The 13283-nt window shown below is 40.7% G+C and overlaps 1 protein-coding gene across 2 annotated transcripts in view; it reads left to right on the top strand.

Annotated features, from left to right (window-relative positions):
- The window catches only part of dock4b (dedicator of cytokinesis 4b), a 141334-nt gene that overhangs the window by 25289 nt on the left and 102762 nt on the right, over positions 1-13283 (top strand). For both annotated transcript variants that reach the window (XM_085385937.1, XM_085385938.1), the window contains exon 2: positions 9839-9922. In XM_085385937.1, coding sequence (XP_085242063.1) covers positions 9839-9922 — 84 coding nt within the window. The remainder of the gene's footprint in view (positions 1-9838; positions 9923-13283) is intronic.

The raw sequence follows: 13283 nt of genomic DNA on the forward strand, positions 1-13283 counted from the left end.
CAATCTGGGGAACACATGGCACCAGGAAGGAATATGGGGAGAAAGGTGAGCCAGTGGAGGCAGTGGGATGCTTTGGGCAATGCTCTGCTGGGAAACCATGGGTCCTGCCATCTATGTGCATGATACTTTAACACGTACCACATACCTAAGCATTGCAATAGACCACGGGTGGGGAACTCCAGGTCTCAAGGACTGGTGTCCTGCAGGTTTTAGATATCACCCTGGTTCAACACACTTGAATCAAATGATTAGTTCATTACCAGGCCTCTGGAGGATGTGAAGACATGTTTAAATCAGCTGTGTTGGCTCAAGGACACATCTAAAACCTGCAGGACACCAGTCCTTGAGGCCTGGAGTTCCCCCACCCCGCTGTAAACCCTGTACACCCTTTAATGGAATCTGTATCCCCTGATGGCTGTAGCCCCTATTAGCAGGATGCCACACAGTAAAAATCGTATAGGATGGTTTCGGGATCACAGCGAGTTTGAGGTGTTGACTTGACCGCCAAATTCCCCAGACCTCAGTTTAGTCGAGAATCTGTGGGATGTGCTGGACAAACATGTCCAGTCTATGAAGGCTCCAACTTGCAACTTACAGGATTTGATGGATCTGTTGCTAATATCTCAGTGCAGATGCCACAGCACACCTTCACTGGTCTAATGATGTTCATGATGGGTCAGGGCTGTTTTAGCAGCAAAAAGGAGACCAACACAATATTAGGCAGGATGTGATATTCGCTGGTATTCAGAAAAATCTAGCATTTCTATGTATTTTTGGATGTTTCAATAAATTGCTGTTTCTATTTCACATCTTCCAAGAAAAATTGCATTTTTTTGCACAGTACTGTATACAGAGAAGTGATATTTAGGCATCAGAGTGACTAGAAACAAGACTAATTATGTCATCATCCAATGGTAAATGGTAGAAAAGTGAGGGGAAATCACACATTTGTGCAGCTGAGATAAAGCTTTCCTAAATGATTTTAATGATCATCTCATTTCCACTTTGGCATCAGTGGGCTATCTAATGCATGCTCTTAGCCAGCTTTGAAGCCTCACACACAGATGCAGAGACATAGACACACACACAGAGTCAGATTAATGCCTGGGAATGAGGTGAGGTTTTAGCGCACTGACCCATTTCATTTTAATCTGAGTCATTTGTGATTTCTCCTGCTCAGGACAGATTGAATGTCACTTTGGTTGCTCCCTGCTTTCATGTCTGGGGCAAAAACTGGCATTACCTAAGGTGATGATCACACTGATTGGGGGGGGGGGACACAAAAAAAGTGTTTTCAGCTTTTTCCTTGTTAAATATGCCTGTTTAATATGTGTAAATTGCCAAACGATGTTGTGCGTGTCTCTGTGATGGTGTGTTTACACGAGGCTGTTCTTTGCTAATCATGCTTGAAGCAATACAGAAGCAAAGCAGCAGGAGCTCTTACAAGTTTACAGACACCTTCTATTTTTAAGAAATGGCTGTATCTCTTTTCTGCTCAGCTTTATTTTTGAGTTCTTTCCTGCATGCATCAGATACTGTAAGCGCAACATTGTGCATTTATTCCACGTCATCGAGCTCCGAGCTGCACTGGCTTTTAAAGAAACCCCAACAAAAAACATAAAAAGTAATAGCATTCCTCAAACGAGTGCACTTTGAAAGCTCTGGCTCCAGCAGCGTAATCTGAGCAAAGGGTTATTGTTGCTAGTGAGTAGTATTGTGACAGCGGTTAGGTCGCTATCTCCAAATGCACAATGGCAGCGAAAGGAAACTGGTGTCCGGCAATGAGGTGAGGCTGAATGAAAGCCGTTCCTCCTGGGTGATTCTGCTGCCCTGGTTTTTGTCTGTGCTGCCTATCAGACCTCTACGTCTGCGTGCATTCGTGCGTGTGTGTGTGTTGTCCGTGGGTGCACAGCTGCCAAGTTGAATCCCATTCAAAGTCTTCTCAATGCTGATACTTTCTGTTGTTGATTCCCCCTCCTTTAAAATGCACAGTGCCACTTCTCAGAATTTGAAGACATCTTTTTTTTTTTTTTTTTTTGCAGACTGTGCACATCCACAGCCTTTTCTCCCTGTCTCCCACTAAACCTGTCTGGCACCACTTTTACTGTCACACCGGTGCGAGTTGTGACTGCAGCTACACTTCGTATAATCCTGTCGCCGTGTGTTGGAGTCTCCTTGAGCATCGCTAACCATGGTTTCTCTTACGCTGCTTTTAATCCTTGATGTGTTGGACAAGCACAGCAAGAAGGGGATGCATTTGTAGCTTTTGAAAAATGTTGTTTTGTTTTTTTTAATTGACCACATAGAAAGATAAATGCATGAGGTCTATGAGTTGGAACGCAGCGTGCAAGGATTTGGCTAAGGCGAAACATAGCTGAGCTGGTTCTGGTTTGAATTGGAATGTTTTAGTCACATTGCTGGAAATAAAGATTACTTTTGGTTTGGCAAACGCACTTCTGGATGTCTTAAATTGTTGGAGTGGACATGCAAAATGGCGAGCTTGCATCATGAGGAACTACAGGCGTTTATTGATGCAGCTGGCTTTCAGTTCTGTACTTTTCTAAACGTATTTGACGTGTAAGAAACAGGATGAAAACAAGCAGCGCTTCCCCATTTGTGATATGGTTATTCTCCCCTTCTTCAGCATCAACCCATTAACCTAATTAACAAAACAAAAAAAAGAATCATAGTATTTCCTCACAAATATGAGGGTCGCAGATGCCAACAGACTTAATAAACTGATCCGTAAGGCCAGCAATGTTGTGGGGATGGAGCTGGACTCCCTCAAGGTGGTGTCGGAGAGGCGGATGCTGTCCAAGATAAAGACAATGTTGGATAACACCTCCCACCCACTCCATGACATGTTGGTCAGTCACAGGAGCTCGTTCAGTGAGAGACTGAGATTACCGAAAAGCACCACTGAACGACACAGGAAATCATTCCTGCCTGTGGCCATCTCCCTGTACAACGCATCCACTTAACACACTGTTTGCTGCTACAACTACACATGTTTCTTTTCCAAATATTTATTTATAAGTGACTTATGTATGTATGTATGTATATATATGTATATATTGTACTATTCTTAGTTAGCGTATTGTCTGTCTTGTCTTAATGTTGGTTTAAAATGGAGCACTGTAACAAAAAATAATTTCCCCCAGGGATCAATAAAGTATTCTGATTCTGATTCTGATTCTGATATGCCGTTGCATGTGTGTCTGTGCGGGATTCACAACACTCACATATATTCCCACACGAAAGATTAAATATTCATGACATTACATTTGGCAGTGGTGGAGACCGATTGACTGCCACCAGTTTGTGTGTTGTCAAATTAGCATATTAATGATATAAATGCTGTATAATTAACATGTGGGAGTGGATTATGCATGTGAATCGTTGTCGGATCAGTCAGAGAGAAGAAAGGGTCAGGCTAATTAGGTTAAAAAGCACATCAACGGGTGCTTTGAGTGAAATTTGCCATGAGATTTAGTGTAAACAGCTCGTAAAAGCTGTGGGCTCCGAGACAGGAAATAACTGTTTTTCTACTTTAATGGTAAAATCTCTGTAATGGAGCATCACACTTTATTGCAGACAGAATACATTTAAATTAAAGTGTTGCTTTTTAAAAAAAATAAACAAACTTGTAACTTGTGTAACTTGAGTGCTGGAGTTTCTGCTTGAGGCCCGTGGTGGTATTTGTTCTTCTAAGGAGCTTAAACAGAGTGACAGGAGAACCAAATGTAATGTGCTTTGACAGGCCTCGACTCCAAGTGGCAGCCTGAAACACGTGTAAGCTTAATCCAAGACAGTAGGCTTTCCAGGGATCTCAACTTACTCAGCAGAATGCACTTTCAAACTAGAAATGGAAACGGATATGAAAGGGCAAGGTGACGGTCCACAAAGGTGTGACAAGAACAGCTGCAAAGTGCACTGACGCTGAATCCAGCTGGTCCCTGCAGGATTAAGCATCATATTCCAGAAGTTCCTTCATTTAGGTTTTTGATGATGTTGGAGAGCGTTGTCTTCCTGGTCCGAAAGCTCACTTCATTTTCTTACTCTTCAAATCTATTAGTGAGTCTTGTTGCCCTATGGACAGGATCACTGTCACCCTAGGATAACTTGTATTAGCGTACAATAAAAAAAAACATTACTTGGGGAGTTAAAAAGGCTCAAAGGTATTTCAATAAATCAAAGATGAGGTTTTGACTTTGGTCGGGTGGAGGTGAGTTACACCTTTTTTTGACTAGGGCTAACTGAGAGACAAACAGCAGCTATTCATGCTCACATTCACACATTTAGAATCACCATACACATGGTTTTGGACTGTGGGAGGAAGCCAGAGTAGCCTGAGAGGACCCACGCAGCTAGAGGGAGAGCATGCAGAAGGCCACCAGTTATATAAGGTGATGGTGCTGAGCATCATGCTGCCCCTGTTTAAACTCTGCTTTTATAAAGCACTTTCTAAGTTTTGACTTTAGCAAACTTGGACTTTGACCTTATTCCAAGGTTATATCCAAATGACCTGGAAACCACCAGTCACAAAGGAAAATATTCTAACTGGTCAGAGTATTCTCTGAGTGGTTCCTCGAGGCTTATTGTCTCTGGGTGAAACTGATTACAAAGGTTTACACGGTGCTGCACCAAATATTTCCTTGTGATTGGTGCTTCGATCCTTGGCTGCTCCAGTCTGCTCCAGTCTGCATAGGAAAGTATCCTTGGGCAAAATGCTGAAAGTTGATCTCCATCGAGGTCGCCAACTGTTCTCTATGCCTGTGTGACTGGGGACGTAGGGGCGCGATATAGTTGACAGCTGCTGGCGACAGTTTTTCATGTTAGCACACCTGTCAATCAAAGTGGCCACAGGGGTCTAGTGGAGTCTACACCTCAACAGATCAGGGCTGTTTTAGCACCAAAAGGAAGGCTAACACAGTATTAGGCAGGTGGGCATACTGTTATGCCTGAGCCATGCTAGCTCTGTTAGGACCAAATAACACACTGGCTGCTCTTACTTTGGTTTCTATATCTGCTCTCTTTCCCCTTGTGTGTCTCCATCAGTACGGCTACCTGTCTGTCAGCCAGTCTTTTTCTGTCTCTGGTGTAAACTGGCAATAAACTTGTTTTTTCATGGGTAAATGGCTCTTCCAGGCTGCCATCCTATTGTAATGTCTGGTTTAAGAAAGACAGTCTTTGCAAAAATAGCAGTGTCCCCACCATGACCCGGTGGACCAGTGTCACAGAGAATCAAACAGAGTATGTGTGCGTGTGTCAGAAAGTTTAAGACTTTGCCTTTTTGTGGCTGAAAAGCTAGTCATTGCAGGCCATCTGGAAACTGGATCTAACAGGTTCAGTTGACAGAAAGTGTGTGTGTGTGTGTGTGTGTGTGTGTGTGTGTGTGTGTGTGTGTGTGTGTGTGTGTGTGTGTTTGTTGATGCCAAATCTGAGCATCTGCAGGTCTGTTTTTTGTTCAGTTTATGCAATAGGATATTCGTGGACCAGTGGCATCCGCTTGGACGCGTGTGTGGCGTGTGCGTACATTGGACAGTTTATAGAGTTTTCCACTTGCTTTGAATGTTTTTGTGCTTTGTGGCAGCAGTGTGGTGGAACAGCCATTAATGGCATCTTTCCCCCATTTGTACTTACTGTTCTCTTCCTCTGGCGTAACGGAACATGTCCCACAATCCCAGCACATGGGATAAAAACAACAACAAAATCAATTCCCTCCAGAGTGAACACCTTCCCTGTCTCATCTCATCATTTGGCAGTTAGCCAGCCTGGACGGCTGACAGACAGGTAGTCGGACTGATGGCAGGCAGTTAGAGATGAACGGACAGACAAGCAGCTGGCTTGTGGATCGGCAGGTGGGAAGCTTTCATTTCACAGCAGAAAAAAAAAGAAAAAATGGTGACTTGAAACTGAATAATTTAGCTTAATGCAGCTGGGAAAGTCACTTGGATAATTCATGTATTGGGCACACTTTGTGAGTGTAAGTGTGTTTGCTGTGATTCGTCTGTGTGTGCTTGTGTGTGTGCGCGCCTGAGTGATTGGGCTTTGAATGAATTACAAAAAGTAGAAACTATCAGGCATCTCCTCACGTGTGTGTGTGTGTGTGTGTGTGTGTGTGCGTGCGTGCGTGCGTGCGTGCGTGTGTGTTCGTGTGCTTTGAACGAATAACAAAGTCAGATGTGCACTTGTGACAAATCCCATGTAAAGAGCCTTTCTGAGGCTTGGGGAATAACAAAGAGTTGGCGATGCTTCAACATAAAATACGAAGGACACGCAGAAGCACACACGTGAACAGAGTTACAGACGGCCCAGAATTTTAATTTCGACTGCAGACTTGGTCTCAGTGTCAACGTGAGAGAGTGGGTGGATGAGTAATTCTGCTGAATCCTCTCTTCAGCAGTGGGCTATTCTCCTAGAGAAAGAGGAGGAAAAAAACACTCCACCCCTAAAAAGGAAAAAAAAAATATAACACCTCTGGCAGTCAGCCTCTGATTTGTAGCTTAGTTATTAGTAAAGTTCATGATGCATTTTTTCTGATCATGAAAATATCCTTACAGCTGCAAGGAATAAGGAGGCTTTAATAGATTTTTGTCTCCCACTGCAAGAGGGCTATTAGTGCATCTTTTCAAAAAGAAAAATCAGAATATCATAAACAGTTACACCACAGTCGGTTTGCTTTGCATGCTTATTAATGTACTACTTGGGGGGGAAAAGTAAAATGAAATTATTGGGCCATAACCAGCGGGAAGCCAGCTTGAATTTTACTGAACGGCAATTGAATTTATCCTTAGCTGCAGCATCCCTGTGTGGTCTGCAGTCCATGAACTGTGACCACTGCGTCTTTGTACTCCTGTACAAGTGCTTGCTTCTTTAAATTGTCTTGGATTAAATATAATCCCTCTGCAACTAAGGGAATTCTCTCTGCGCTGTTTGGATGCTGCGTTCAGGTATATCGAATGAGCCCTGCAGCCAGAAGAAATGAAATTCTCGTCCTCGCTTGAGCTCAAGGCGGAAGCCTTTCTACATGGCAAGGACTCTTGTTATGTTTCCATTGGATATCCCAGTTTTACATGTGCGTGACCTTGTATGAATGGGTGTCTCTGTGAGCCTATGTCTACATGCATACGTTGCTGTTTGAATAGGCCGCTTGTGTAAATTTGCTGGCTGTGACTTTGCAGCATTAAGCTTGCACCCTGGTGGATCTGGCAACATTTGCAAGTCTGTGTTTGCATGAATATCAGTGTGAAGCGGCTGACATATTTTTGGGTACATGCAAGTTTAAGAGTGCGGGTTAATTCATTGTGCGTGTGTGTGTGTTTGGTTTCAGTGAGCGAGTCAGCAGGACTCTGTGCTATTTTTAAGAGATGATTGCAGTATTGTCAGCTGAGACATTTTGCTGAAACACTCACAGTTACAAAGCAGCGCTTAGTTCTAATAGACCTTCAGCATCACTCTGTCCGTACCTACTTGACCTGCTATCCTTTTAGATGGCAGGCTTTCTCATGACATTTTCTCAAAACCTGTATTAAGACATCTCTCCAGTGTTTGATGTTGAAATGTCATTTTCCACACGCTACCAATTTAAGGGTAATTCCTGATTCCTACATGCAGGCACACGGGCATAGACAGATTGTGCCTTTCATGTGTAAAATTTGTCATATGGCTCTTAAATTGACTTTACTTCAACTATGATTGACTAGGGATGTCATGATACCAGAAGTTAAGTTATTGGTACCAAAAACAGCAGAATTATGCAATTGTTGATGTGTAGTTTGATACCACCGTTTACCAAAAGAAAAGGGAGGGGAAAAGCCTGAAACTTACTGCTGTTCAGTTAACAAGAGAGGGTGAAGCTATTCTGCAGCTGCACTAGTTACCACCTTCCATCTGTAGTTTTCACTGTGCTTGTGGGGATCTTTCTTTTTCAGCATGTAAGCGTAGACTAGAATAATTATAGTCAGGTCCAGAAGAATTGTAGCTTTGGCACAGACGAGGCCAAGTACTGTGGCATTTTTAGAATTTTGGTCTCGAATGGTATTGTAAGCATCAGTTCTGGTGACATGTCTGTCATAGACTGTATCTAAAAGATTGACAGAGCCATGGGGGTTTAAACCCTCAAGTTTGGCATTTTGGCAGATAATGTGTTAAATTTTTATCAAGACCATATTTAGAAAAGGCAGAGATCAGCTAATGCTCCTGCCTGCTATGTCATTAGGTTAGCAAGGTGCTGTCATCATTTACTGTCAGTTGTGATGCTAATTTGGGCTAGGAGAACACGCAAAAAATGGAATATAGTTGCTAGAGAAACATACCAAAGAAGGTGAAAAGTGCCATCTGTCACCCTGAATGTAGGTTATTTTAGCACCTGTGCTGTATGTGTGCTGGCTAGCAGTCAGTGCTGATTGAAAAGGAAGGCAAGAGCTTGGATTAATCACGACTGTTTAGGATTAAATAATAAGACGTAATCTGTAGATTGTTCTGCCTGTTCTTACGAAGCATTTCCTTGTTAACTCTCTGAGGTCGACGGACGCGCCGGCGCGTCAAAATCACATGACCAATTTAAAATGACACAGCAACAAGATGCAGTGACCCAGAGTCTTAATTTCAACTTGGGTCAAAAGTGCGGACTTCAAGCTATATAGCAGTTTTTAAATTGTGTGGATAGGCCATGTAAAACCAGAGTTATGGAAAAAAATACACGCAACATTTACAACGGGAAGAAATGGTAAAAACTGCGTTTTCTACGGACGGTGCTAGCAAACATATCTGATTGTTCTGTAAATAGTTTTAAATAGTTATATAAAAAACACCTGAGTCCTTGGCTGCATTTCTAGGTAGATAGTACCATATAACTTTATTGTTTGCAAAACATGTGCATAATTTTTAGAAATGTACAATTTCTATTTGCATTTCAAGTTATGAAAATGATTTGTTAAACATGTTTGTGGTTTTTACAGAAAAAAATATAACTCTTTTCTACTCAGATTTTTGTCTGAATTTAGTTCAATTGTGCTAATATAGTATGTCAAAATGAAAAAACAACTCCAATTTCAGATATGAGGTTGTGCTGAAAATAATGATACCAAACAAGGCAAGATAAACAGCTTTTAAAGGAGAAATATAGAGGTAAAATCAAAAGTAGTCAAAAACGGCCAATTGTACCTTGGACCCAAGAGGGTTAAATTAGAGTAAAATACTGGCAGCTAGATCTCGTCATAAGTAAACAGTTATTTTACAGTACAGCTACAGTATTATACAACAGCAGCTTCTTATTGAAAAATTACATTGCTTCATAGAATGCCAGCTTTACAGTATAATGCCTGTTATCATTGTTAATATCCAAAAACCACTTGAAAAACACCAAAACACTTTGTCTTGTTGACATTCCATTCATCTTATGAGCTACTGGCAGAAACAGAGTAAGGCTTTTGTCCTCAAAGGCGTCGCCATTTAAAGTGTTAAAAGTGTAAATGCACTTAGAAAGAACGGTGCATTTCTGTACGAAAGTCTTTTCTGTTTTTGCTATTGTGTGTGGAAAGTTTTTTCCTTAAAATACGAGTCATTGAAAATAAAAAAAAAACAAAAAACGTCCTCTGTGGAACAGAATGGATTTATGTAACTCTGTTTTGAGTGTTTGTGTTATGAGTTTGTGCAGAAATGGAGAGGTATTTCATAAGCTTTGATTTTATTTCACCTACACAGATTATTGATCGTATCTTCTCTCTCTCTGTTGTTTTCATTTTTTTTATTTTTTTAGTTGTCCCATTATTTTTTGTCTGTTTGTTTCCTACACTCTCTTTCTAACTCTACTCTTCTGCCTCTTTTGCTGCAGTGCTGGCCAGTTTCAGAGGGACCATCCAGCATGGCCTCCCGCTGGAAATTGGAGACACGGTGCAAATCCTGGAGAAATGTGAAGGTATGGTGCTCGTTTTATACACTTCCTATGTGGAGGCTACATTCAAATTAGCTGCTCGCTCTGCGAAAATTTAGAAAGGAAACGGATTTCCTTTCCTGAATTTGAAACTTGAGTAGTTAGGAACACTTCTGTTTTTTCATTCAACAGATAAATAAAAGCAGCCCTTTACCAAATCAACCATAAACAGTTAGTAGAGTCACGCACAGACTGTCATCCGAATATTTATAAATGCAACCACAAAGCTGTCCGGATACATGCACATTGTTTGGCATAAAAACCTACATGCATGTGGGTGTTTCAGTATGTGCCTACACTGAAAGCTCCCATGGGGGCAACATTACACTTGTTGCATGTCCTCTTGAGGGGTGTTGTGATGTGGTATGTGCACAAAATGAGCACCAAGTTGTCTGTGAAGAGGACCTGTGGAAATTCATGTTTGCTACTGTTTCCTGCACCACAAGCTGGCTGCTCCTCCTGCCTTCCTGCCCACACTGTCTGCTTTTCTCCTCTACATGAATTTTTTGTACTCTCTCTCTCTCTTTCTGTGGATGCTAATATGTTTTTAGTTGTTTTTTTTTTCTTTCAGCACTTTCCTTTCTGTCCTATCCCCATTTCAAATCCCAGAACAATGTCGAGTCATTTCACAGCAATGCTACGCTTTCATTAACACCAATAAGCAACCGTACACAAATATGTTTCTTCCGGAGCGTGCACTTGACACAAACTGTCACACTTCCTGTTTGGTGGACACACACGCAAACACACACACATACTGAAAGACAGCAAGTCAGTCTATCTTGAAACTTGCCAGCCAGAGGGATGTGATATTGTGGTAAGAGACCCAAAGGAAGTAGACAATAGCACAGCCAGTGGAATGCTTGGCCCAGAAGGGAAGAACTAAATCAAAATCCAGCCAGCAGCACAGAGGCTGAGAGGCAGACTGCTGACAGCAGAGGAGGCAGACTAATGGCCCTGCCTCATGGTGATACTGTTGACACTTCAAAACACAGGAGCTTACACACTGGACGTGTCTTTACTGAAATGCAGCTCCTGTCTGAAAATTCTCCGCCTCAGTAATTGATTTTTGACTTTGTCCTTCGATGGCTCTTTATTTTGTAAGTTACTGACAGCAGTGAGCGCACACTATATAAACTATGATTTTAAATGATGGTTTTCCACACAACCTTGTCAGATAAGCTGTGCACCTTCCTAGACTTTGCCACTTAGCATGTCCCTAGCTTTTCATTTCACCTCAAGTTTAACATTTTTTTGTTACTCTGTTCAAATAAAAGTGAATATTGATGTGAAATATCGTTAATTTCTTTTTTGTCTATTTTACCATTTTTAATGTTACTTTTAGATAGGAAATAGAAACCGTTTAGCATAAGATTTCGGTTAGCTTTAGTTGGGCTATCATTAGCTATATTTTTCAGGGTATTACGTTAAGCTATTTCATCCTTTTTTTTTCTTGCGCTAACTGTTAATTACAAACTATTTTAAAGTGCAGTAAACATTATCCTCTATCTTCAGACATATCATTTTTCTATAGCTATTATGACAATCTATTTAAAGGGTTAACCTTTATGTTAAGCTATCATGCTGAATCTCTGCTGATTTTAGCTTTTTACTCTTTCAGTTTTTTGCTAACTTGGCAAAATAGGTGACTGGAACACTGATGTTAACAACACATGGTTGTTGTGGTTTTAACACTGTTACAGAATTAGCATTGTATAGTCTGCTTATAGTATTAATTGTTGTGATATTAGCAACAATTACTAAAATTACTGAGTGACAGCGTTTGTAATTTAAAAAAAAAATGTTAGCTTGGTTAATTCCTTGTCTTTATGTGCCCACCCTGAAATAATACTATGTTGTATGTTGGTATTACAGATTAAAAACATTAACCACTTAATACATACTAATCTGTTGCAGATGTATTTCCTGATTTGTTGATATTAAGCCTTGCAATGAACACAGCCTAACCTTTGCTAATAAACAAAGATAAAAATTACAACTCTATGAATTCCTGTAACAAATGAGGTAGAAAATACTGCCTAGGTTACAGATGCTTTGGCAAAACCAAATAATATAATATGATTATAATAATCTAATACATTTACATTTGAACTATTTAGTTAATGCTCTTATCTGGCAGGACTTAAAATGGTTGGAATGAGCTTAAATTGTCAGTCTGGAAAAGACCATCAGCTCAAAGCCTCTGCAAATTTGAATGTATTAGATTGTTTCTATCAGTGTTGGGATTTGCAAAAGCATCAAGTATGTACTAATTTGGCTTGAGCTGAGAGTAGAGTGTGAGCAAATGCTAAACCACAGTTTTTTTTTTCCCTGTCTTTGCTTTGTATTTTTTTTTCTTCAACCTTTGTTATGACAAGGCAAACTGATATTTATAGTGCTTTTCAGCGGCTTTGTGTGTTGCAGGTTTCCTCCTGTATTCGGCTGTGCATTAACCTGTGGTCACTGCAAACACGGGTTGCTAAGAAATACATTCCTCTGTACCTCACTGCTTTTGAGTGGTGTGCCTTAACACATAAAATCTCAAAATCTATACCTGCAAAGTAACAAGGAAGCCGAGCAGTGTGTCAGATCATAGTCAGAAACGTCAAAACCACGAGCGTAAATGCTGATAGGAAAAACATGTTTGCTTCTTGTGTGGCGAAATATAGATGAAATTTCTTAAGAATGTGGCCACTCTTAAGTTTGACTGGCAGTGATGGTGACTGGCTTTTAAAGGGCTTATTTGGCTTTTAAGAGACATGAATATCATGCATGCCAGTTTCGATAAAGATTAGAAAAGAGGGCGTCTGGTATAAGTATTGAAAAAACGGTGTTGCAGAGCACTTTGAGCCCAGATAGAACCAAAGAATCCAGTGCCTAACAAAGTATATGGAAAATGCTAGTTCACCTTCAGCCCATTATTTGTACTGGAGTGATACAGAAAAATGGTGAAAATATTCAGGGTTCTGTCCCCAGTCGCTGTGTGAGAATTCAAAACATTTTACCAAATGGTGCTCTGGTTGCTTTAGATTCCAGTCACAGAATACGAAGAAGAGAAGTTTTGTTGCTTTGCCTATAATAACAAGTTTATGAGGAAGTCTTTTCATTGACAATAATATTGTCAAAACTATACTGATAACCCGAGTATGCATTTTCACATGAAACTTAGTAAACCACAGGCTTAATGGCTTTGTTGTGAGATATTGTAACAGGGAAGGGGACTATACAACTTCCTTCTTGCACATACATCTCTTTACTCTGCTCTTAATAGATATACAGTAATTCATTTTCTTTTCCACTTTCACTCTGCACTCCAGGAAAGACATAAAAATATAAATGTGTAATA

Source organism: Rhamphochromis longiceps, linkage group LG17 (assembly GCF_057381845.1).
Source record: "Rhamphochromis longiceps isolate RC_006_pf linkage group LG17, R_longiceps_female_GT1.1, whole genome shotgun sequence".
NCBI lineage: Eukaryota > Metazoa > Chordata > Actinopteri > Cichliformes > Cichlidae > Rhamphochromis > Rhamphochromis longiceps.